The following is a 27,227-nucleotide window of genomic DNA, read 5'->3' on the forward strand; positions in this document are numbered from 1 at the left end:
TATATATATGCACATCATGGACTCTTTCCATCATATCTATCATGCATATACACCATTCATTGCCTGCTAAGAATGATGAAGAGCTTCCATTTCAATCTTCTCTCAGAGAAGATTGCAGCACCAACTTTATTTGCACACGAGTATTCTCCTTAATCTTCTCCCAGAGAAGAATGTAACATCAGAAAATCATAATCTTTCATCTTGCTCACAAGCACAGAATGAAGTTACATAAACCATGGTCCTCCATTTTGCACACAAGCAAGGAATGAATAAACATAATCTTCTATCTAGTACACTGTCCATCCAGCACACAAGCATAGGATGAAATTCCATCTTACATTGCCCGCAGAGGATGGTAACAATTACTCTTCTCCCTGAGAAGATTACACTACCACCTTACATTACCCGCAAAGGGTGGTTGATGAAGCACAATGTATCACTGAGGTTGAGACTCCTTCTCAATCAAGGCGGTGATCTCCACAACTCCAGGTCTATCCTCTGAATTACTCAAGCTTCAAAAGACTTGGTGAGAACATTTGCAACACAAGATTATCCTGCCATAAGACACTGAATTTTCAGGTATCTCTATACGACTCTGATAATAAATAATTATAAGAAACCATTCAACAAGAATTTGAAAAACCACACAATTTCCTTGATACAGTTCATGCTCCAATGAATTCAGCTTCACCAGTACTCAATGTCACTGAGGACTGTTTGCTGTAGTCCTAAGAGATCATAGGGTATCCAAGTTACAACAAGAGTTTGAAGTGACTTCCCTTATTTGAGACACTTCAGAATCTGAGTTAGCCTTCTGAGGTGATTACAGTCTTCTGTTCACAATCATTTGAGATTTCAAAATGCAACAAGATATGCTTGGCAGCAACAACATGCTTCAACTTTGATCATGAATTAGCTGAGACATCCACCAATCAGCTGCTTGTCTTCAGATGGATCTGCAAAATCAGACTTTGCTACAGACATCCTCAAGCTTTATGTTAGTTTTTATAAAGGTTTACAATCCTTTATTCTAAATATCAAAAGTATACTTGACTTGGAATAATTTGGTTGGATCCTTGACATATTTCTAATCCTAGATCCTTGCGCTAATTATTCCTTATATTCCAATGATGAGAATAGAGTTAAATCATCACATCAAAAACCAAAATATCCTAGACTTAACAAATGATCTTTAATACTAAGTCTTTATTGAAGATAGGGCTCCCTCTTAATCCTTAATCAAATAAGAATCAATAAGGGAACCAAAAATCATATAACACTGAAGACTACTTGCTTTTCTCTTACTTTCACCTTCTGCAAGGTGAATTTTCAGAAAACCTTCATCTTTAACCTCGAGAGGCTGAGATACAACCATGCCTGAAAGGATAAGATTTAAGCAAGCAAAATACATAAGCCAAATCATCTTTCAAATTGAACAACTGAAATTGAGATTTCTTAGAAACCCAATCACAAGATATAGTCTGACTACATACATATGATTGATAAATATCAATTTGAACAGAATCTTCATACTTTGCTGAACAAGATCCTAATTATATTCAGCTTTGGTGGAAGTAGAAGAAATTAATGAGTAAAATGCTTACCTCAGCTTGAAGAGATCTCAATGCCAATCACTGACTTGTTCATCTTTCACTCTTCCTACATATGCTATTTACAACAATACATTCTAACTTCTACTATGTAAGAAGGAGCATCATCATAACCAATTAATTGAAAGCAACCTGTCATGTAGTTATTTTAATAGATGACTGACACATAATAAAACTGCATTTGTCACAACATTTAATGACATGAGCTCGAATGCAACAGGGATGATATAAGGATGGTAACTCGGGATAACACAAGCACAAACTTGCTTGTAGACCTACAAGGATAAACACCTATCACAGGGAACCTCAAAACATGATTGGCCCAACACGGGTTAATTCAAAGAGAATATCATTTTCCTTTCACACAACCCAATAGGGGTTTTACAAAACTAAGTAAGCACAAACCCATAAGAAGCAAATATTGATAATGAAACCCTTATTATTACATCTTGATAAAGAAGCCCCATATAAACAAATTGACAAAGTTATTCAACAAGAATAAAGAATTAAGAAAAATACACCTGTTGATGTTTAGATAACATTGACACTGGAACCGAAAGCTTCCCCAAAAGAAACTATCTTTGCAGCCTATCTTCAAAAGCCATTTTTCGCAATCTCCTCTTGATGTGCCTTAGCACAGTCAGCTAGGGTTTGTAGATTGGTGGGAATACAACTGATTTTGTTAGCAATACAAAATAGTGGTTGCATGTCTAATAAATCTACCATACCATCAAAGATTCAATCATTATTAAAATTGGATCGGATCACATCAAGGGTTAAGAATCATGAAATATATACCAATCTAGGATTTAGACCAATTCTGAAAATCAACAACTCTGAAAGTCTGAATAAGGTAATAACTCCACAGTATACACTTTGCATTCCAGAGATCTGAAAATAAGGTATGTAACAGAAGGAAAGTATTACTGGAAATGGCAACCAGAATTTTAATTACTCAGGTTTTCCCAGCCTAATAACCCGATATGAAGCATGCCAATAATATATTTTGCCCCTTTATCTTCCCACCGCAGTGATGCTCAAGAAAGGAATCGATGAACACCTGAATGGAATGTTACCGCTGCCAGGTTCAAATGAGGTAATCAATTAGTGCCTGCGTTGTGAGGCGCCAGGCACATATAAGTAGCTACAAATAACACACTGGTATCTCACTCTCGCTGCTGCTGGACTGAAAGATTTAGATATCTTGTAACCGCTGCGACCATGAAGCAACCGTGCCAATCAAGGAATTGACGACTTCAAGAGAACCCACGAACAGATAAACTATGAGCGCTTCAACACACATGAATAGTCGATAATGTTAATACTCCTTGTTCACGTTGTGCAAAATCATGACCTTCGATGCCAAATATTGAGAATAATATTTCGTGCAAATCAATTGCAATGAAATCTGAGGGTTAGTATAAACTTAGCTTTGATACCATGTTAAATTCGTACCCTAGATCAGTAATCAGATTTGTAATATTTAATCATGCCCTAGTTTATTAATCAGATTTGTAATTTAGTAAACTATAATCAAGTAGATTCAAGAATGAAACAAGGAATCAAGAGACAAACACAAATACCCTGGGAAAACCTCCAAGGAGGAAAAACCCAGCATTGAAGACCCACAGGTCAGATTATGTATTCACTCTTATTGCACAAATACAATACTTAGCTTGCTTTTTGAATCTGATCTTTATGTATCAGATCTGCCCTTTTTGCATGCTTCAAGTCTGCACCAAAATGCCCTATATCCTCTTGAAAAGTTCACCCAATCCTTGGACAAGTTCCCACAATCTTCTTTGGTGATTTCGCACCTCTTGTTTGCAGAGCTAATTTGCTGATCTCATGGATGATTGAATTGTATTTGCAAGTTCACTTAATTTATATGAGTCCTTAACCTTTATTAACTCCAAGTCGGCCTTCCTCCTTTTGGCGCCAATTTATTTATTGTGGCGTGTAGGTATAGGGCTAGGCTCAACTTGGGGGCACGTTACCCCTTTAGGATAGGACCCAGTCCTACATGGGCTCGGATGTTGCCTTAAGGCAATCCGAACCCATCTTACCTAGTTACAAACAACAAAGTTGTCTCAAGACGATTGTGTTTGATGCAAAACGAGTCTCAACAACCTATAACACAAATTAATGCCAAAAAAATAAGCCAAACTTTAAGGAAGAATACACATTATAGCCTACACAATGATATCATGAACGTTGAAAATTTAAAAAATCAGAAAATTTAAAATTAAATTACTATTTCACTTACTTTCAATATTGTTTGTAATTAGGGCTAGCGGATTCCAACATTGGAATCCGCCTCCATCATATAGGGCCAGGCCCAATACTCCTCGGCTCCCACCTAAAAAGGCTCCCATGCTACACTTAAACATATCACGCCTCCTTGATAGGGCCGACCTTATTCAATTCAATTAAAAGGAATTAATATAATTAATATAATTAATAATGTTAATACATGAAGGCCGACATGTTAAGAGGAAATAAGTCTCCTATAAATGTGACTCTTGCTTCTCATTATCATCATTCCAACTCAGGCAGATGAAAATTTTATTTAGTGAAAAGCGAACTTTATATTAAAGGCATCTGGCAAACAGCGAACTCCATTAGTTAGCAGCAGATCCTCAACAGTAGACAACGAACTCCATTAGTTAGCAGCAGATCCTCAATAGGAGACAGCGAACTCCATCAGACATCTGCAGATCCCTAGTTGAAGGCAGTGAACTTCAGATCATCAATAGGAGACAACGAACTCCATTAGACACCTGCAGATCCCAAATTAAGGGCAGCAAACTTCATAAGAAGCTGGAGACCATACAGTGAACTTCATAAGAGGCTGGAGATCATATGTAATGTTCAGTTGAATTCAAAATCATAATCAGATCCGAGGATCCTTTGGCTGGTTTTTTTGGTCCTAGGAGGTTTTCCCAGGGTAATTGTGTTTTGTCTTTTGCATTTCATTTCCTTTATTATGCTTAAGTCTGGAAAACAATAAGTTAATTAACCTTTTTCTAATTTTCTGAGTTTTATTCAATCTGAAAGTACTAAAAATAACATTCAATAGCTCCAAATTCGAAAAGGTTCTAAAAATCCCTTGAGACATGTGGTGGTTTGTGATGAACATTTGGATGTCCTCAACCTCTGCATACACATCTTTGATCCATTTAATTTTATTCCCAATCTTTTGTAGCATAAGATTGAGTGAATGTACCACACAAGGTGTCCAAAAGATGTGATGATAGCATTCTTCAACCAACAAACCAACAGCTCAACAATTTTTTGCATTGTCCGTTATGACTTGGACAACATTGCGGGGTCCCACTGACTCAATGGCGGAGATGAGAATTTCTGCAATAAATTGGCCATCTTATACTTGGCCCTCACAATCCACAACTTTAAAAAACATTGCCCCTTTAGGGGACATCACTATGACATTGATCAAGGGACGATTTTTAGAATCTTTCCACCCATCTGAAACAATCGATACACCTCTCTCAACCCATGAATCCCTTATGGGTTTCAATGCATCTTCAACCCCCTTCACCTCTCTTTTTCTAATAAGGTTCCACGTACCTTCTGTTGAGACATGGACCAACTAGGACTCAAACCTAGGACCTTCCGTACGCTGCTGGAGTGCTCTACCACTGAGCTACTAGCCCCTCTTGGACCAGTCCATCGTCGGTTTGGGTGTGGCTTATTTCCAACACCAACACCCCCCCTTAAGCCACACCTCTCATGTGCTTGGGGCTCCTAGCTTGGACCTGGCTCTGATACCATGTTAAATTTGGTGATCAGATTAGGCAGATAATAATTCAAACACAATAGTACAAGTACACCGGGATACCTTGGGAAAACCCTCCAACCTGAAGGTGAAAAACCCAGCAATATAGTTTCTTATCAATTGAATTATCTCGGTTACAATCAGGCTCAAAACTAAAGCCAATAGTTACAACACTGTACTGTAATTTCTTGGCAATATGAATTCAATCTCTATACGATAAGATATGGATATAATTGATATATTCCTCTAGATAAATCTGATGCAAACTGAATGTGATAATGAACAAATTGCTGATGAAGAACAATATCCACGAACTATAGATATGGCAGGGTAATGCTGGAGATAATATTGATTTCGCTAATGTGACTCACTGTGAAGATTATCCGATCTGCATTTCTATTGATCTACTAGTACCCATTTGTGGGTTACACCAAGCAACACGTCTCCTTGACCATGTCGACTATATTTCTTCATTGTGCCTATTCCAAAGGGTGGCGTCTTACCACTAGGGGTGTGACCATTTGAACCAACACACTCTTTCAATATTAGATTGCTCCCCTAATTATCTTTATTAGTATTAGTTATCCTTGATCAATGGGAGGAGATCCACGATACACATGTGAGCTGTCTGTTGTGAAGGAAGTCCACGATTTTCATGAAGCGTCTGTCCAATGTGGAGAGGATCCATGATCTATTCCTAATGATGATCTCGGTCGGCTTGGTCATAGGTTATTTATTTGAGGATATGACAAAGTCATGATACAGGCAATAAGGTTGATTGGTTGATCAAATGTGTAAGGCCGATAGGCCACTTACACATTTGATTTGCAAAGTCGGTATCTAGGATTTCGACTGAATCTACATCTTCAACAACTTCTCATAACCTGGGCCCTTATACCCTCTTGGAGCTTCATTAACACTTTTCAACATTTGCTTCCAATATGGGGAGCGAACAACATTGAAAGCCAACCCATTTGCATATATGCACCTTGCTACATCTTGGTCAGCAATGTCTTGACACTCATTTTGAAATGCGGTTTCTAATGGCCCCTTTGTTCTTTTGCGTGTCAAGGGTGCTTCACTTTGAGGTTCAGCTGTGGAAAAGAAGGGGTGGTTTTCTACTACAACATTGGGATTAGATGGGGCTTGCATTCCCTTTGTTTTTTTTTGGTGTGGTTGATTCAATCTGTGGGCTCCTCTTTCTTCTATTGCCTCATGGTCCCTAATATATTTCATCACCGTTCCATCTGGTATAGGTTTACTATCTTTTCTAGGGTATTTTTTGATGCCTCTTCCTCGTATTCCACACAAATGGCATACCACTTGATAATATGAACTCTTACATTCTATACCACATCCTTGGCATTTCCAATGGAATCCCCCACCTCCTGGAAGCGGTTTTATAATGTCAATATACTTCCAAAGGGCAAAATTTGGATCATTTCTTTGTTTTGATATTGATTGTTCATTTGTGCCAATGGAGGAAGAGGTAGATGCCATTCTAGTTCCTATGATAAGAAATAATATGAACACGTTCAAAACAAAAACAAAATGATGAAAAACAATTAATGTTTCATGTTTGACAATTTGTGAAGCAAAAACAGTTGAAAAAAATGTTCAAAAACCTACCTCTTTCAGCCAATGGGAGCTTGCAAATGTGTGGAAATGATGCTGCAACACTTGTTGAAGCTTCAAAAATCAGTCTTCAACTCCTATTTGATTTTGGAAGCCAAACTTTGTTCACCCTTTCTTCAACCTGCTAGCAAAAAACTCTTGTTTGCAACACAGATGAGGAGAAATGAGCAAAGCCAATGTTCAATACTCACTTTTAGGGTTATGTTTTTTTATGAGGCGGATTTGAAAAAAAAATTAAATTTTGCAAAAAAAAACACTTTTTGGGCCGCTAGATCTGCAGGTTCGACCTGGGTCCGGCCGGGTTCATCCTAGCATGAACCATGCCTAAGGATCACGGACCCTGTCCAGACCACAGACGGACCGGCATCAGGGGCCCAGGGGGCGAACCCTGCAACTTAGATATTAAAACAACAAAAATCTATTTTCTACAATTCATGTTAAACTCTCTATTTATTTGCTCTATATTTCTATGCTATGGGAATGCCCTTAAATTTTTTCAAAAAGTAGTTTTTGTCTCTTTTTCTATGATTTTTTTACATTCTTTTAAATCTGACTTTTTCCCAATATTTTCAAAAATTCTTATACTTTTGGTTTGCCAATTTTTTTCCCAAACTTTTTTTGCTGCTATGGACTTTTCACAATGGAAGCATGGCATGAAATTAGTCTTGTTTATCTAAAAACAATGAAGAGCATATCAGCTAAATAGTTTGCTCAAGTAAACTTTCTGTTTTAAGTACGATGCTAATAATTGATGTCATGCTTTATTACAGCCCTGCAAAGGTATCTTGCTCTTTGGACCTCCAGGGACTGGGAAAACAATGCTTGCCAAAGCTGTTGCAACAGAAGCTGGTGCAAATTTTATAAATATTTCAATATCAAGTATTACATCAATGGTAAACTGTCAAAATTATCAATAATGATTTGCTTTTTATGAGGCTACCGTTATTTTGAACAGGTGCTTGACACGTAGTTTTTTATTATTGCAGATGTTTGGTGAAAGTGAAAAGTATATTAAAGCTATCTTTTCACTAGCAAGTAAAATTTCTCCATGTGTGATATTTATTGATGAGGTGAGTTTTTGATCTTCAATAGTTGCTTAAATTATTTTTTTCTCCTATTCTGTTCACATGATCTGGTCTGCATTTTGAGTTATAAGTGGCCACTTGGCAGGTTGATAGTCTTTTGGGGAGAAGGGACAATCCTAGAGAACATGAGGCTATGCGTAAGATGAAGAATGAGTTTATGGCCAACTGGGATGGCTTATGCACAAAAGAAAAAGAAAGAGTCTTAGTTCTTGCTGCCACTAACAGACCTTTTGATCTTGATGAAGCTGTCATTCGAAGAATGCCTCGGAGGTAGGCATTTCATTTTCTGTGAAATAACAATCCGAAGTGATGTTTTATATGATGAATTCAATATGTTCCATTGACAATATCTTGCTTGTATGTAACTTTTTGCTTTCATTCACCCTATTGGTCAGTACTCTGAATTTAGGTTTTTAGTTCTACCAAGTTTCTTGCTGTACTGTCTTTTCAGGTTATTGGTAAACTTTCCAGATGCACCAAACAGAGCAAAAATATTGAAGGTAATACTTTCACAGGAAGAATTGGATCCAGATGTGGATTTAGATGCCATTGCAAATATGACCGAGGGATATTCTGGATCTGACCTTAAGGTAGTTTTTAAAAATAGTTTTTGACTTATGGTTTTTAAAAACTTATTAAACTGTATGCTTCAAGGTTGTCTTCTAATTCCTATGGTTTGTGCTGTAGAACTTGTGCATTACAGCTGCATATTGCCCCATCCGAGAAGTTTTGAAAAAGGAAAAGGAGGTATTTCTCTTTCCATCATCGTTTCTAATTTTTATGCATGTAAACATTCTTTTAGATGTTGAGGCTTAGCATATTGTTTATTTTTGCATGATAAGTTAAATATTTTTGCAAAGATTTGAATCCGGCTCAGGAGTTGTAGATGGTAGTTGGGTTCAAGTTGGATTATATCCATGCTGTTTTAAACTTCAAAACACAGGATAGCGGTTCCAAATTTAGATTATTATCATTGTTCTGTTTACAATTTAATTGTTGATTAGAAACTTTTTTTTTTGCAAGATGCTGCCAGATGGGGGAGCTCCCATCCATGAAAATCATTAAGGAAAAACATAAAATAATCCCAGAAAGGGTGGTAGCACCATGACCAGTTTGTATGGGACTGCAGATATATTAGACCATCCCTCAATTCTGCCAAACATTCGTGTTGCTATGGAAAAAGGATGCATGGATTTTCGAAGATGAACTTCTTGAACTTGTCCATGTTGCATTTGTAAATTCCTTTTGAAATCAACTCCATGCACTTCAAAATCTCCTTATTGTCTGCCTTCCAATGACCCCATCGACATGTAAAGCTGTTGCTTGATCTTTATTAGAGATGGCTTCCATGGCGTATTATGCCTGTCACTCTGCAAGTATTTTTTCTTGCCAGCTTATCTATCATTTTCCTCCCCAAAATATCAGTATAATTCATCACAATTATTGTTATCATAGACAAGACCTTCCACCAGCACATTCCTCCTGACTGGGACTGCATATCGTCACTTAATTGTGAATAGAGGTCCTCCTGCAAGTGAGTGCATTGAAGATCCTTAATCTTCATTGTTCTCTCCATCGAGATTCAATAAAGCCAAAACTATGCAGAAGACAGCTATTGCTACTACCAGGAAAGCACCTATGTTGGGGGAGCATTAAGATCACGTGTTTTGATCAAAGCTAAAATCTTATTTAGTTTAGTTCTACAATCGCATTGACTGGAGACTATCAAATCATTTGGCCGATCAATACCACATTTTGATAGAAGATTCACCCCCATATTAGCTTCTTTGTGGTTGTGAAATACTGAATTTTATTTTTGAGCTTGTAAATTAATGGTGATATCAAATCTGCTCATTTTTGTAACTTTCAACTTTGAGGCTTCCTTGCTATTACCACATTAATGCAAATTTGTGAATCCCCTTCAATGTCGAGATTGAATGTTTTTTAAAGCACATAAGTTGAGGCCTTTGTAGGGAGCAGTGAACTATGCCTCGTTATTGGTTCCATTTGAGAATGTTTTTGAAAGGGCCCAAAAGAGGCTGCCCACATAGTCTCTTAAAATGCAGCTAGCACCAGAGGCCCTTGGATTACCACGGGAGGCCCCATTGCAATTAATTTCAATCTCCCTCTCATGGGGGTACTCCATTTTTCTTTCTTCTTTCAGATGAACAGTCCAAGGAGGAGATTGAGCCCCTAGAATCCTTAACTTCCAAGCGTTGCTTACCTAATTGTCCCAATGACTGAACAGCTTCCTTCTCAGTCTCCTAAAAAGCATTTAGGACCTCTCTAATTCCAATTTCTATCATTCTTTTAACCACTTTTATCAATAAGCTTTTATTTAAAAATCCGACTATTATGTTCTTTCCAAATCTGCCAAATTATCATTGAAGTACTTGCACTCCATTATCCCAAGCAAATAGAACCCCTGTATAGCCGAGGTCATCTGTCGAACACATCCAACTAATCTTCTATTAAAATTCCTTTCCAATCTGATTTATCACACAATCATTCTCAACACTTCTATGCAAAGGAACACCTGACCAATAGATGTTTAACTATCTCTTCCTCTTTGAGACACATCGGGCATCTCAAAGGACCAAATATCTCAATGGAATATAACATTTTTGCCAGTAAGAAATGTATGTGTAGCTGTCCAGGTGAAAAACCCAACTTTTGGGAGTACAAACGACCCCCAACATAAATCTAATGATTAGGAAGGGAGGTTTTGCAATGCATACTAAATGTGATAAGCAACTTTTACTGAATATTTCCCATTGGAGGCCCCATCTCATCATCCTTGGGGAAAAAAATAATGCTTCTATCTCTAACTTCTCTACAAGCCTTTTCTTGGCCAATTCAGGATTAGGGTGTACTTTGGAAATCTGTCCAAACCCATTTTGTATCAACCACAATGGCATAATCTGCCACTTTATCACCCCAAATGTCTATCATGATTTCCTTACATCCTTCAAGCTTTGGAATCTCATCAAAGGTGCATAACCGTTCTAGGAGTCATCCCAAAAGATAACAGATTTCCCTTCATCTATTGTCTAGGTTTAATGTTTTGTTATAATATGTTTGCTTTTCATCGTGACTTTCGATATATGGGATCCCATTGGAGGGTTTGAAACTGTAAGATCTCTTTTATCATTATTAATAATTGTTGTCTAGGTATTTTTGTTGAAGGATTTTACACCATGTTGTTGGGGTTTTGAAAAATATTTCATACTAGTTTTACTCCAAATGTCTTTCTAATACCTGCTCCACCCTCTAATTTATTTCTCCTTGCCACATCCCAACATATTAGAGGAATCATATAAATTGGGATTGGTGCTAACACGGATTGGTCATTAATATTCTTCCTGCCAAAGTTAACCAATGTCCCTTCCAAGATTTTGAATTAATCTTGCAGACCTCAATTGTGTCATCCCATGAACCAAGTTTAATTACTACTTTGAACAAAGGCAAGCCCAAGTAATTGCTTGGTAAACTGTCAGTGGTATAGCCTAAGTACTTTGCAACTCTTCTTTGGGTGGCTCTTTTTGTGTGAAAAAATATCTTCGATTATCTTTCTTGTTGAACTGCCCTGAAGTGGTTATATATCTATCGAGAGTCTCTTTGATTACTATGGCTTCATTCCAGCAAGTAGTCCCATAGAGCATGGTATCATCTGTGAGTTGTTGATGCTTGAGAGGCGTCGAGCTTGAGGCTACCTAAACCTTACACCACAACTCAACAACTTTACTCTTGATTGCTCTACCTAGGGCCATTGCCATAAGGACAAACAAATAGGGGGAGATTGGATCACCTTGCCTGATGCCCCTTGCATTGAAGAAAAAATTGCATGGATTGCCATAGACCAAACTTGAAAACCTAGGAGAGGAAATGCAGCTAAAGATCCAATCGAGAAATTTTTTCCTATAGCCAAATCTCTAAGATTTACTAAAAACAACCAACTCACTCTGTTATAGACCTTACTAATGTCTAACTAGATCACCATCCTTTTTTTCTTTGAGCTGACAATGGAATGGTTGGCTTCACGAGCCACAATTATACCATCCGAGATGTTCTAGATAGAGTAAAACCACTTTGCTCAAAGGAAATCAGCCGTGGGAGAATTTTTTTAAGCTTGTTTGTTATAACCTTTGAGATTATCTTATAAATGATATTGCACAATGAAATTGGTTGGAAGTTGATGAAAGTATTACAATCTATCTTTTTTGGGATAAGAACAATGTGGGTATTGTTTAAACTTGAAGCCTTTGACTTTTTTTTGAGATTTTGAATCCCCCACAACCTCCCACACCTCCTTGCCTATGATTTCCAAACATACTTGATAAAAGCATGTTGGAAACTTGTCTAGACTAGGGGCCTTATCATGGTGCAATTGAAAAGTTGCATATCGCACCTCTTCCTCAAAGAAATGCTTCATAAGTGCTTTATTCATCTCGTTAGTTATAATGGATGGAATGCTTTGTAGCAAATTGTTCATGTTCCAAGGATCCACAAGCCCATCCCCTAAAAGCAAGTTTTTCAAAAAAAAGACAGCTTCATTTTCAGTGTCCTCAATCTTCATCAGGTTACATGTAATGTCTACATTTTCGTGAGCATCAGAGTTCGAGGGATTAGCCTATTATTTTGACTCTTGTAGGCTAACATGTTTGGATAGAGAGTCTCAGTGGCAGTTCCACTTCTTTAGTTCAGTCTTGGTTTTAGTTCCAGGGCCTTTGCAGTCAGTGTATGGGCTTAGTTGAGGGACTTACTATCTAGAAGTTGTGCTATTTTTAGTCAGGGCACCTGGACACATGGGGGTTATTCAATGTTGATCCCAGCTTCTGATGGCATGTGAAAAGACTGAATATTGAGGGTGATATTAATATTTTAGTGGTTAAGTTATTTAATTAACTTATATGGATTTTATAAAGTCATAAAGTGACTATTAAAATTATATGCCACTTAAATATTATAAAGTGACTTTATAGAAAATTAAAAGGTCACTTTAAATATTAAAAGTGATTTTGAATCACTTTAATGAAAAGGTACGTTCAAGATGAATTTGAACTATTATGTGATTTAAATACATTTAAATTTGCATTTGGGCGTACTTTTTGAGAATTGGCCATTTGGGGGTTATAAAGGAATTGAAGGCACTTCAAACTCATTATTATTGATTATTTGACATTGTTTGTTATTTTCTCAGTGGATTGTCTGAGATAAGGGTTTTAGAGGGTTTGCTATTGAAGAACGTTCATTCTTCATGGATCTGTGATTCTGAGGCTGTGAAAGATCAGCTGAATTATTGCAAACTGAGAGGGCTTCGCACAAAAGTTTTCAGGTGCTTCATCAAAGGTTTTTTGTGTTAGTTATTTGCAGATTTGGAATAAGGAAGGAGGCAATACAGTTTAGAAGCCTCATTAGTAGCATTCTTTCAGTTCAATAACCAGCCGTATAGGATTCATTGCTGGCCGTACCAATTTGGTTGGCACGTGGGGCTCCAGAAAAGAGGCGTTTTGCTTGGGAGGCTGGAACACCTACCCAAAGTGCATTCTGAATGCACAATTCCTAACACCTAGTCCTTTCAAGATATTCTACCTACTTTCTAGCTCAGAGAAATCATTTCCCAGACTTGTACAACCTTTTTGGTCAGTTTCCCAGTTTTGGCTGGCAAACACCAAATTTCTTCATTTAAAATAAGCCTAAGGACCCACGGGTATGCAATTAGCAGTAGGATTTATTGTAGCAGGTATCTTATTCGTAATACAGTTGTAGTTGCTCTCGATTTTGGTTCTATTTGGTTTTATGTGCAATTCTTGCCTGGCACGTGTTATTTTATGCTTTAAAATTGTTCAAAAACCTTGAAAATCCAAAAACACAATAGCAATAGTATTTCAGGAGAGTTAGAACCAGCAGGGTTCCTACATTACAAGCATTCCCATCCAAGATATATATATATATCATCATAGTAGCAATATAACAACAGTGTAAACTATAAAACAACAATAAAATTAATCATGAGATCCATAATAGGGGTTTGGGTGTGGAGACCCTAATGGTTTTGGCAACAATGATAAGCTGTAGAAGTTGTTAGGTGTGAGAAAAACCCAACAATAGAGGGGGTTGTGGATAATTGAAAAGATGAAGCATAATGAGAAAAATGCATTTATAGGGCAAAATTTTGCTGTTATACTATTGCTGTGGGGGACACCTGGTCGTCCCCTCAGATGTCCTTGGCCGTCCCGAGGATAGCTAGGCATCCCTGTACGGTTCGGGGAAGTTTTGATCGTTTCTTGGGAATTGGGGATGGTAGGGGGATGGTCCCGTGGTGTCTTGCCGTCCCCGAAACATTGGGGAATAGGGATGCTAGCTGTTAAGGCCAGGGATGCATCTCCATGTAAGTCTGATTCTAACTCCTAAATTAGGCAATGATATGAATAAATTAGTTTTCAGATTTTGCTTTACTAACCAGGTTTCCCTTGATTTGGATTTCCAATGTACTTCTCCAGAGCCAAAATTTTGGTGTGCTATGTTGACATGTCCTTTTCTTTTAAGAGATCCTCCTAATACATATCATTTTGAATCACTTTTTCATTAAAAATATCTAGCTTTGCTTCTATTCTCTATTATGCACCAAAGATTTTTTTGAAAGAATTTTGATTCCATTCCTTAAGTTTCCCTGTTATGTAAAAGAATCTCTTAGGGAACCTAAATATTTTCGATTCCCTTTGTATATTTGCTTTAGACCACCAATAGGTATGGTATGTCCACACTTTTGAACCATATTTGTTCGAATTTAAGCTCACTTTCGTGAGAGGATCCATCTTCCATTATAAAAAAACTCATTGGGAAATGGTCCAAGCCACACATTGGGCACATCATGGATTTCAACAATTGTGAGTATTGAAGCCAATTAGTTGAGTATAAGAAGCGATCCAATCACTTGGCTATGTTTGTGAAACCCACTTGCCTTCTTGTCGACATAAAGGTTCCATTCTTGGGCACAACATCTATTAGATTTGCATTGTAAGAAACTCCCTAGAAGTCTATCTATGATTGGGAGTTGTGGGACAAGCCTCCCTTTTTATTCCTTCTAGACAATATATTGCATTGAAATCGCCCCTCTAAATAGATTTCTCCAGTGGAGATGAAAGAATAATGAGAAGTATTTCATTCCAAAATTTCAATTTGTCTAGTGATTTTGAGGGACCATAAACATTAAATTTATGGAAAGATAAATTTGAAAAAAGACTTTTTACCTTTAGAACCATCCAATTCACGGAGGAGCTGATCATGTCTAGTGAATTGCACCTAGAATTCCACACGACACCTTGAAATGATAATTGATTATTCAACGTTGTAATTAAGAAAAGGAATACTCCTTATATAGAAAATTACAAGACGATCTTTCCATAACGGAAAAAATTGAAAATAGAAACATGAAAGACAAAAAGGAAACTTCCTAAAACTAACTTAAGACAAAAGACATAAACGGATGTTTCTAAATACTAACTAAATGACTAACATGATCATTATAGCAATATTACAATATTACTTTAATACCCTCCCTTAATGGTCATCCTACTAACCAACCTGCAAAAGATGTGACATAACTTGCAAGGCATTTGACCACTAATGCATAGAAGACTGCTCCCTTCTCCTTAAAACAGTCTACGACATCAGCCTACTTTTGAGACCCTGCCCAGTTCTGGAGAACTTGTGAATATGACCAAGTTTACCATAATCCTTCTACCACAATCCTTCCAACATGATGTTGGATAAGAAAGCCATCCCTCCGTTTATTCAGAGACATTAAGATCAGCTTCCTTCTCAAAACTCGCTTAAAAAACCCATCATGATTTTTTTTGGAAAAAAATCAGAAAACCCAAAAAACAGCAACACCATTCATGATTTTTTGTGGAAAAAATTAGAAACCCTTCCAATAGAGAAAGAACCCACGATTTTTGTGTGAAAATATCATGCAAAAAACAAATAGAGAAACCACAATTTTTGAAGAGAAAATCGTGCAAAACCCTCTGATTTTGTGGAAAAAATTAGAAAACCCATCCACGATTTTTGAGGAGAAAATCGTACAAAACCTCTTTGTTAGTTCAAAAAATTTACTCGCGGCCATCACGAGTAGTAAACAGAAATAAAATCAGAAAATCCACCACCAAAAAAGAGCCTAAGCTCTAATACCATGAAATGATAATTGATTATTTGACGTTGTAATTAATAAAGGAGATAAATACTCCTTATATAGAAAATTACAAGACAATCTTTCCATAACGGAAACAATTGAAAATAGAAACATGAAGACAAAAAGGAAACTTCCTAAAACTAACTAAAGATGAAAGACATAAACAAAAGTTTCTAAATACTAACTAAATGACTAAGATGACCATTATAGCAATATTGCAATATTACTTTAATAATACACTTAAACCTCCAACAACACTAATGACCTCCACTCCCAAACTTAATCATCCTTTGCAATGGTTAAGGAAATAATCCATCTTTAGAGATTTAAGTTTTGTTTCTTGAATAATTATAATGTCAACCAAAAGTCTTTCCAAATGATGCTTTGGCTAGGTGTCTTTTGTTAGGGGTGTTCAAGCCCCTAACATTCCAAGTATAGATCTTCATCACTCCCTAAGGGAGGGGTTAGATCTCAACACGTAATTCTTCAATGTAGATTACGCTTTCTCCATAGCAATCTCCTTCCACTTTTCATTATTGGATTTCCTCCCTCCTTTTGCTATAAAATCTGATCTCTTCTATAATAAGTTTCGAAGCTGATTGGCTTATGCATCGCATGTCAATAATTCCTATTTCACTTGCTAAATCATTATCTAAACTAGGCCACTCTTCTGAATCCTCTTCAACCAAAGTCTGATCTTTTGATTTCAGAGAAAGAGGATCAAATGGGATGATGGCTAGCTTGCATGGTTCTGATGGGATAGACTCAACTCTGCATTTTCAATCTTTTGCTTGTTTCATTTCTTCCTCCATTTTGACCACACCATTGCCACATGAGCATTTCTTGAAATCCATTGCCAAAGCGGTGTGGGCTTTTTGACACAATGTTTTTTGATATGATCCTTGCCCCTGCAATAAGCACAGCAAAATTTCGGCTCCACCTCCACCACCTGGCACCACTCACCCATTGATGCTACCAAAAAGATTTGCTTTGGGATCTCATAGATCGAGGCCACTTTTATCAAAGCATATAGGTGGGTATCCATTGATCAGATTTTGATCTATAGAGTGGGTATTCAGCTCTTCCCAATTTTCATCAGGTAATTCGTCGATCAATATGTTGGTAAGTGTCCAGCATATCCCCTTGGGATTCATGACATGGCTTAACAGCATCCTGTGAGATCCTTAACTGGGAAGGTATCAGTTTTCAGAATAGATGCATCTTTTGGGAGTAACGGCCAGCTCAATTCCCTATAAGTGGAATCTGAAAATTGAAAGTACTTGAAACTGAAACAAGAATGAAATGCAATCCAAAATTTACATGGAAACCCAGGATGGGAAAACCACGGTGAGAATATGCTGCTAGGACCTACTGTCCTAATCCAGCCTCACAATTAAGAGAATTCACAAACTTTTAGGGCACCAACCCAAGGAATCACCAAAGCCCTTATATGAGCACCAACTCACTCAAATACACAAATGATCTGAGCACCCACTCAAAATTCTCAGAGCACCAAGTCTAAGAATACTGCAATTAATAATTACAACTGTTTACAAATTCTGTGAATTCCTTTTACAAAATGAGTAAATAAACATTTACACTTTGAGTAGATTTCCGATTCATCAAGATAATTCCAATTGTCCCTTTGCAGACTGAATATAATCTGAAATAATAACACTGCAAATGTAATTCCTCTCTGTTAGCTGAATCATTTGTCTGTAATTCCAGAATAGACTTAATAAAATAAAATTCAGATCTTACTGTTAGCCCAGATTTCCAAAATCAGATCACAGTTAAAACAAATATGAGAGAATAATCATCACTGATATACCTGACTTCAAGTAAATTACTTTCCTTCCTTCCTTAGAAGCATATCAATCTTCAGTCTTCAGAATAAGTTGTTATCAGAATGTCTGATTTACTTCAAACAGATTATCATGATTATACTCAAATCCTTTCATGAGTACAATCTCCACACAGCAATGTTTCTTTCCCAAAATATATTAGACATATGATGCCCGATAATCACAAAGTTCACACCACACTCAAAAACTCAATCGAATAAAAGATTGTATAAATAGAATGCATCATAAGCACATTGGTCAAGAAATTATAACCAACTTCAACCACAACTGTCAACTGCCACCCAACCTCCATATGGTTATGCCACATCATCTATATATCATTTGTTTGTTTGAACAGGTCAGCAACAACCGTAACTGTCCTTCGTCCATCAATGACAATAATAAAGTCTATCAACTATAAACAAGATGCTATCAACTTGTAATATAATTAATGATTAACATCATTGCCATCTAAAACCCGATACATACAGTCTATGAAGGATGATTTTTATTTGATATTCGTTTCTTCTGCATACCCCACGAATAGCGAAGAAACAAAAAACAACCACCAAACTGTATGAGGAATATGAATGATCTGTGTTTGTGCGTAGTTATTCTATGCTTTCCATTGATGTGATTTAAAACATTCATGTTGATTTATTCAAATTTTTTGGAATGGCGATACTGATCAATATACAAATCATATATAAGAAAAATGATCCTGTCAAACACATGCTAAGTCTGCTGAATAAGAGTTCAAACGTTCTGTTTAGGAGTCTGAAAATCGACCATGCTGTTTGCAGATATCCAAGACATATAACATGATCAGGTATAGCTGCCATATATGTTTTGTTTATAATCTGATCAATGTATGCAAATTGAATATTATAGTCCAATTTGACATCAATGAAAAACAGTTTAACACAATATTCCTCTAGGGTATTATAGAGCTGAATCTAGAATGCAGAGTCTCTGGGGGAGCATAGAAGCAGATCAAAATTAGGGCATGATTTCTGGAGGTGCAGGGTTGATTTGCCAATTCTCCATGGCCCATTCCACAGGGCATAATCCTGATCTTCCTGCACATTAAATTTAAACATAAAGAAATCTTTTGGTAGAAATTTCACCGAAAGCCTGCAACCACAAGCATTTTGAATCCACTCTTCGGTTTGGCCGTGCATTTATCTTTCCCCAATCCATCTTCCAATAAGACCAAACTTCCATAGAGGTTTTGTCAAGCATTTATTTCCTAGATTGATCATGGTTTCCTCTCTTCCTTTCGTAATATTTAAATTCAGCTGGTTTCAGTACTAAGTCATTTTCTCTTCTTGGGACTTTTTTTAATATATATAACGACAAACTTAATTAAAAGACAAGTATCATAATTCTATTACTCCCTTGTAACAATAGAAAGAAATATAAATAGTTGATATGATTTCCACACTGAGGCTGCAAATGTTGTGTATTTCTCAACCCGCCCAAAGAGTTCAAAACAAAAACCAGGATATTGCAGAAGAAACGGCTTCATTGAATAGTAGACCTTTAAACTTTTTGGTTTGGTTTCTGTGCTTACTCCCACTGGAGTGTTCAAGTGTTGCCACCTTTTTAGAATTAAAGTACTTATATCTAGATTTGTATTTCTATTTTCCTGAGGTTCATTCAGTTTTGAAAATTCAAAGAGCTATCTGAACTTTGAAGTACTTGTTTTCTAAAAGATGTCTTGTATTGGTCCCACTTATGGGGAGGACTGCATTTGATTCCCCTAAGTTATTGCATCCTTTATAATTTCATAATGTGGAAGGCCGCTTTAAAGTTGTAAGACTGCATCGTTCAGGGGGAGTGATATCAGTCACCCGTCTCATTTCTCTTGGCTTTTTTTTACATCGAGATTCATTCATGCAAATCCCATGTTTTTCTAGACAAAGGCTTCTGTAAAGTGCTGATGACAAGAACATTTTGTCAAATTGCATCTTTTAGCAACTAGACGGTCTGAATTGTTATTCAACATTCACTAGACATTTGGAGTATTGTTGCATTGAATATATCAAATATAAGATTTGTACTAGGTAATTTCTATCTCTACAAATTTTAAACTCATGTTTATATATCTTGTTGCACCCGTGTGATTTTATGATTCAGTGCAATAATTTATGTACTGTTTCATTTTACTTTTTATTTCTCATGCCATAGCAATTTCTTTTTTCACATATATAGTATATAATGTCTGTAAAAATCTGTACTAAGTAATTTCTATCTCAACAAACCTTAAGTATGTTTATATGCATTGTTGCATCTGTGCAATTTTATGGTAGAGTGCAATCATTTTTTATGTTCTGTTTCGTTTTATTTTTTAATTCTCATGCCACACCAATTTTGTTTTTCACATTTTTTTGTTTGAAAACTCTGTTAAAATCTATCCAGGAAAAGGAATTAGCAATAACAGAGGCAAGAAAATTGCCATCGTTGAGTGGGATTGCTGATGTTCGCCCATTGAATATGGATGACATACGATATGCTCTTAAACAAGTGAGTTTTTGAAATAGTTGATAATTTATTTCTGAATAAAATGGTCTTACAAATGCAACATGTATACATTCTTCAAAATGTATTCTAATAGGCTCATCTTTATACAGGTTTGCGCTAGTGTTTCTTCAGAGTCGACAAGCATGACAGAGCTGCTTAAGTGGAACGAGCTTTATGGTGAAGGAGGCTCAAGGAAAAAGAATGATCTTAGTTATTTTATGTAAACCATGCATAACATGCAAGTTAATTTGTTTCTATGAAGTTGTATGCATTATTTGTATAATAGTAAATATTGGGATGAGGTAATAGGTCACATTTCCTGCTGTGGGATGAACATGGGTGAAAATATTCAGAATTTAAATCTTGATTATACTTGGGTGGTGTCCATGTTTGTAACACAACAATCTCTCTGCTTCTCTTGAAGTTGTGGACTGCCTTATTGTGAGGAGGATTTGGGCCTAGTTCACAAAGTGTTCCCATCACCAATACACCACAATCCTCAGGTGAACTGTATATAATTTTTCACTTATTCTTGGAATTGAACATTAAAATTGAATTCAAGCTCTGATTAAGGGTTGAAACATAATTTTACGCAAGAAAGCATCCTAATGGTAATGTTTTCTACTTTAATACTCCCTTCAATCATCCAGTAAATTTTTTAATTGACTATGGAAAGGCATTTGCCTATAAAAAGTAAAAGTAATTTAAATGCGATCTTTTGGTTAAGGCAGGGTGGCATCTTCAGTATTACAGAATAGAACCTTCATGATGTTCGGCGTAACATCGATCTCTGCTATACTAAACCCTAAACCAGATTTTAGTTTTCATGTTTTAGTATTATAATAACGAGGGCAGCCCTCTCCTTACATTCTTGATTCTATCCAAAAATAGCGATTCTTCCATGTAACCACCATCAATCTAAAAAATGAGCGAGCGTAATTGCAGGCATCCATGATCATACAATGACAGACAGTCCACTGCTATGAAGGAATTCCAAAAGTAAGAAATAATACTAAGATTTTAATTCAATTTCTTTCTTAATATTGCCACTTTTGGCTCCATGTTCAATATCCTGTCTACTGAGATCCGAACCAAAAAAGAAACAAGATTCTAATAAGCATCAGGAGCTTTCTACTGCCTAATAATTTGCTGAAAAGTGAAAAAAGAAAACAAGATTCAAGCATTCAGGATGCACACCAAATTTTTGTTAAAATATTTAAAATAATAAAAATATGTACCAACAATATTTATTATTTTGAGAAAGAGGTTTTTGTTTGGAGTTATGAATTGGAAGAGGTTTTGAAAGGATTCCAAAACCTTGTACAACAAGAAATGCAACAACCAACATGAAATTAAAAGCAACAATACCACTGGCCTCAAAATTCACACCATCAACATTGTCCTACATATAGAAAAGTTTGATAATTGTAAATAAAATGATAGATTAGTATACCTATCTCCGAAAGATATCATATTATATTATTATTAAAATATTACTACATTTTAATATTCTTATATTTCTATTAAACTCGAGCGAGTGGTAGTTGAGAGGAAAAAATAAATAATTTTTTTTTTTTAGTTTTTCATGCATTTATTTTAATTTAAGCTATTTAAAGTTATTTATATTATTTTTATTTAAGTAATAAAACTAATTGTAATTATGTCTGGTGTCATACAATATGACGAGTGTCATACAATCTGACGGGTGTCAATTTTAATCACAGGGGTTTTTTAACCTCATATCTATCAATCCATTATGTGAGTATTAATACTCCTTTCGGCATAATATATTATATAACTAAACATGTTATAAATAATTTATTTCAAGTTATAAATAGATCTAATTAAAATTATTCATTTAAATACATATTGCTATTTAATAAAAGAGCAAGTAAAATTTTAGTTTTAAATAGAAATAACATAAAAAGTTAAAATGATTTAAATACTAAAAAGATTTTATGTAAAATTATTATAAATTATAATATTTAATTTAAGAAATTCAAAACAAGAGTTAAGAAAAATATTTAATTACACAGTTAAAAAAAATTATTATATAATTGAATAAATATGATTGTAAATAATTATGTAGTTTAATAAATAGAAATATAGTGAGTAATTTTTCTTATGAATAAAAATAAAGTAAATATTAGTGAATAAAATTATGAAATATTTTATTTTATTTTAGAAATAAAATGTTAATCAATATTATTGAAATAGTTAACAATGTCTATCTATCTATCCTAAATATTTATAATTGATATTTCGAGGTTTTTTAAATAAACGCATTTAAGATATCTATACGAGTATTAATTTCTTAAAAACATGTATCTAGAGATGTTGAGAGATTAGTTTCAAGTTGTCTATATTGAATTGTTATTTAAGATAGATATCTCGAGATTGATCTCTCTTGATGTCTTTTAGATAGATACATTTAATATATCTATGCTAGTAGCACCTATAAGTGCACAATGTAAAATCATGTTTTTCCTTTTTCTATAAAATAATATTTCTCTTGACATAAGGAAGCATATCACAGTTCATCAAAATGCATAAAATATGAAGTATACAACATATAAAAAGGCAATAAGACATTTTTGTATTTATCTAAAACTAAAATGAATGCCATATTGGAAATGCAGCAAGTGTTCTATAGAAGAATTATATGCTACTATATATCAAGTACATAAAATTGTTGTTATTCTAAGGAATTGAGTTTCACTTCCTAAACTTTTTTTTTGAAGAGTTGTTGCCTTATTTACAATTTTCATAGTAGTCATATGAAAATGGTGGCAAAACCCAATCTATCAAATGACTTAACACATGATATAATCACAAGTGTTGACCCTATCCCTTCTGTTTGTTTCATTACATGTCACTTGTTGCTTTTGAAGAGCCAATCCATTATTTGTGTATTATCAGTGCCTAAGCTAGGTATAACGACAATTGACATGTTCATTCCCTTTGTATTGGTGTAATTGAAATCATATCTTCAAAAGACATTTTAAAGTGATTGTCGAATTCCACCATGATACATTTTGGTGGTTTTGGTGAGACGTTTCTAGGTTAACTTTTTTCTAATTGACATGCCATGGAGTGGTGCAAATAGTCCCTACATCTGCATCCACCATCCACATGATGGTTCGTTTCAACCTGTCTGAAATTTGACTCGACCTTTTCCTTCTTTCACACGGTAACATTCGTGGCACTAGCTATCAGGGGGATTATTGACACTGCTCCATGACGTGCTCACATCCGCATCCACCATCCACACGATGGTTCGCGTTACCTATATTTTTATTGGAAGTAGGTCATTAGCAATAAAATATAAGGTTGATTATCTTGTCAAGGAAGTGCTAAAATTTAAAATTTGTAGAAAAAAAGATGTAATAGAGAAAAGAATCTCTGTCAAAATGATATAATTATTTTATATTTTGGATAAATAATTAAGACAAAAGGTGGTGCCAAATGGAAAGAGTTATATTTAAGTACACACAACTTTTCAAATTTATTAGAAAATATATCCATGCACTAAAGTTTCGAGTTATTAATACACACAAAAAATTGAATAAAAAAGATAGAATTTACTACATAAAGTGTCGAGCATTGTGTAACTTCAATTTCAGCATTTTATAAGTAGCTATAGTTAAGTGTTTACTTTTAAAAAACAATATTCAAATAATTTTCTAATTTAAATTTTTTTCTACAAACATAAAATACACTTAAAAATATACATTTTATTAGTTTATATCACTTCAAAATTCAAAAACTATGTCACTTTGATTCAATTTAAAAAGTTGAATCAATGCTAGCCATTCTTTAATAAATGTGTGACATAGGTTTGTATTTTTACCCAAAGGTGAACAACTTTCATGTATTAGAATTAAGACATGTTAGATCCATGAGTTACAAGTTCAATTTTGTGTAGTTTGAAGTATGCACTTATGGAATTGAAGTAGAGAGCTCCATGGTCAAAATTTTAAGTTAGCAACAACATCTTGTAGAACCTTATTATTAGATGTCTTGACGAGTGAATTTCTAAAATTTGTAGATGTAATATTTATTGTATCTAGAGCTAAATATCTTACATTTAATCATTTATATTTTTGTTAATTACATCATTATTTTAATAATATGATATCAATTCCAACTCACTTATCTGGCTTAGATTATTTGAATATATTCATTTAACCTAGATATTTATGTAAGTTGTTTATTTTTCTTTTTTTAAAAAATCGATAAAGGCCCAGGCCGTATAGGATGTATTATTAATTGTCAAAAGTTTTTACAAAGTAGAGGCTTGAGCACTATTTTAGACCCAAATCATGATGCCCAAGCAAGAGATGCATACAAAAACATCTATCCTTTCTTGATAGTCCATACTCCTATGCATACTAAACAAAATTTTGACCATAGTTTTAGAGAGATGTCCATAATACTACAAAATAAGATTCTGCATGTAAACAGACCATGAAAAAAAAACATAAATATCTTCAATAACAGGACATTAAACCTAGGAGACATGGGCATTATAAGGACCAACCTCATCCGAATTTGAGATATGATCTTGATGAGCTCAATCTAACGAAGATGCATAGGCCTCCGCAACTTCCATCTCCATATCTAGTTCTGCATCACTAGAGTCTTCACTTCCAATGTCATCGATCCCTTCATCATGTTTGAATTCCACAACCTAGTCAACCTCTTCATCCATAGCATCACTAATGATATCAACCAACACACCATCCAGAGTGAAACCCAAGTCTTTTGAGGAAATCTAGACTCGTTTGAACAATGGGTTTTTTGATAAGAGAAGGCGTGTCACCCTTGATGAGCACAAGGAATCTTGGGACGTTTCCTTGGACATCTAATGTGGAAATAGTGCTTTGAATAGGGGATGGTTAAATTATCATCCACATTGTGGAGCACTTGATCAATATCACCCATAAAGGAATTCTTGAAGGCCCTTCTGCATAGCTCCTTGTCCACAAGCTTCTTCTCCCCCATCCATAAAACAATAGCCATAAAGAAGGTAGGGATGTCTGAATTGACTCTATATTTGTGGTTTTCCCTAATGAATTCACCCCCCAATACCCACTTAACCACATGGATGCACAAATAGTGTGAGTGATTCATTATTTCTACTAGGCGTTTGTTGGTCACTGTGCCTAGAAAGGACATCTGCCTCTTTTTGAAGATAAGCCTAATTGGTGAATCCATCTGGAAAGCTTCCCAACACAAAGAAAATATTCAGAGGTAAGAATGCATTCAACAATGCCAAGAGGTGTATTTATAGAAAGATATTCCATATCTCTCCACTCTTCTCGATAGAGAAACATTTAAATGCCTCATAATTATTCGAAGCTAGACCATCTTTTCCATTATTTTGGAATACTTCAAATTTTGCATATCAACAAACATATGATGTGATGTGACCTTAACCTTGCATGGAACAAGTTGGCAAAGCCAACTACCAGTCTTATTCATTAAATGCGATATACAACCTTGGAAATTGAGAAGAAAATGTTTCATATTCTACTTGCTGAGGTGTGGCTGACTTGTCTCGAGGGACAAGGTGGCCAGCACATCAGTCCAAATCTTACACTTAATTCATCCACTTTATCTTGCACTGACCAAAGAGGAATAAAGGGTTCTCATACCCCCAATGTTGAAATCATATCCTAGAAATTGAGTCTACCAATTTGAAAATTTGAGTAACCTGTGAAGTTGTTTCTAAATCCGCTTAGCTATATTGATATTTTACTTTAGCCATGTCATTCCTAATCAATAATACCCAATTTACAGAAAAGAAGTCTATCAATCACTGCATTGGCCAATTTGTCAGTTGTCCTATTCCCTTCTCTATAAATATGATTGATGCTATAATCATAAAAAAAACTCTAGAATTTCCATAGTCCTCTCCAATAAATATTTTGATCTCTAGTTAAGAGTAGCTTTGGATCTAATTGTGTTCACTTCTATTGCAGAGTCTCCCTGAATATCAATCTTATCAATTTCCAAGTCCTTGCAAAGCAAAAGTCCTCCTATCAATGTATTGAATTCTACTATGTTATTAGTATCCTTCTGCAGAGGGGAAGAAAATCTAGCTAAAATTGAACCATCCCAGAAGTGAATAATCCCACCAGCCCTTAGATTTCCATGAGAAGCTCCATCAAAGTTTAATTTGAACAATTCGAATTGAGGGGTAGTCCAAGAGCAATCTCCCCTCGCCTTTCTGCTCTAGAGTCCCCTCCAATGCCGAAGAAAGGGGATATCTTCAAGCCACACCAAACCTTCTTCATATTATTATCCTAGTCAGTGAATCTAATGCCTTTTGCAATATGTGTTGAGTTCCTTCTATTAGCTATCTCCATAATAGCTATTTCCACCTCATTTAGTAAGCTCTCCCTTGCAATAGCCTTGTTTTGAAAGACCCTTCTATTTCTCTCTTTCCATAATTGCCATAAAAAGATTGATGGACTGCATATCCAAAGGTTTCCAAAGAGATTTTTCCCTCTAACTTGCGGCCAACCTTTAAACAAA

At 35.3% G+C, this 27,227-nt stretch overlaps 1 protein-coding gene across 7 annotated transcripts in view; it reads left to right on the forward strand.

Annotated features, from left to right (window-relative positions):
- Window positions 1–21,322, forward strand: part of LOC131030865 (uncharacterized) — a 90,188-nt gene extending 68,866 nt beyond the window's left edge. For all 7 annotated transcript variants that reach the window (XM_057961802.2, XM_057961809.2, XM_057961805.2 and 4 more), the window contains 7 exons: window positions 7,812–7,934; window positions 8,028–8,111; window positions 8,212–8,396; window positions 8,578–8,716; window positions 8,814–8,873; window positions 20,586–20,690; window positions 20,798–21,322. In XM_057961802.2, the coding sequence (XP_057817785.2) occupies window positions 7,812–7,934; window positions 8,028–8,111; window positions 8,212–8,396; window positions 8,578–8,716; window positions 8,814–8,873; window positions 20,586–20,690; window positions 20,798–20,911 (810 nt within the window). In that variant the 3' untranslated portion in view covers window positions 20,912–21,322. The remainder of the gene's footprint in view (window positions 1–7,811; window positions 7,935–8,027; window positions 8,112–8,211; window positions 8,397–8,577; window positions 8,717–8,813; window positions 8,874–20,585; window positions 20,691–20,797) is intronic.
- The last annotated feature ends 5,905 nt before the right edge of the window (window positions 21,323–27,227 follow it).

This window comes from Cryptomeria japonica, chromosome 10, assembly GCF_030272615.1.
Source record: "Cryptomeria japonica chromosome 10, Sugi_1.0, whole genome shotgun sequence".
Taxonomy (NCBI): domain Eukaryota; kingdom Viridiplantae; phylum Streptophyta; class Pinopsida; order Cupressales; family Cupressaceae; genus Cryptomeria; species Cryptomeria japonica.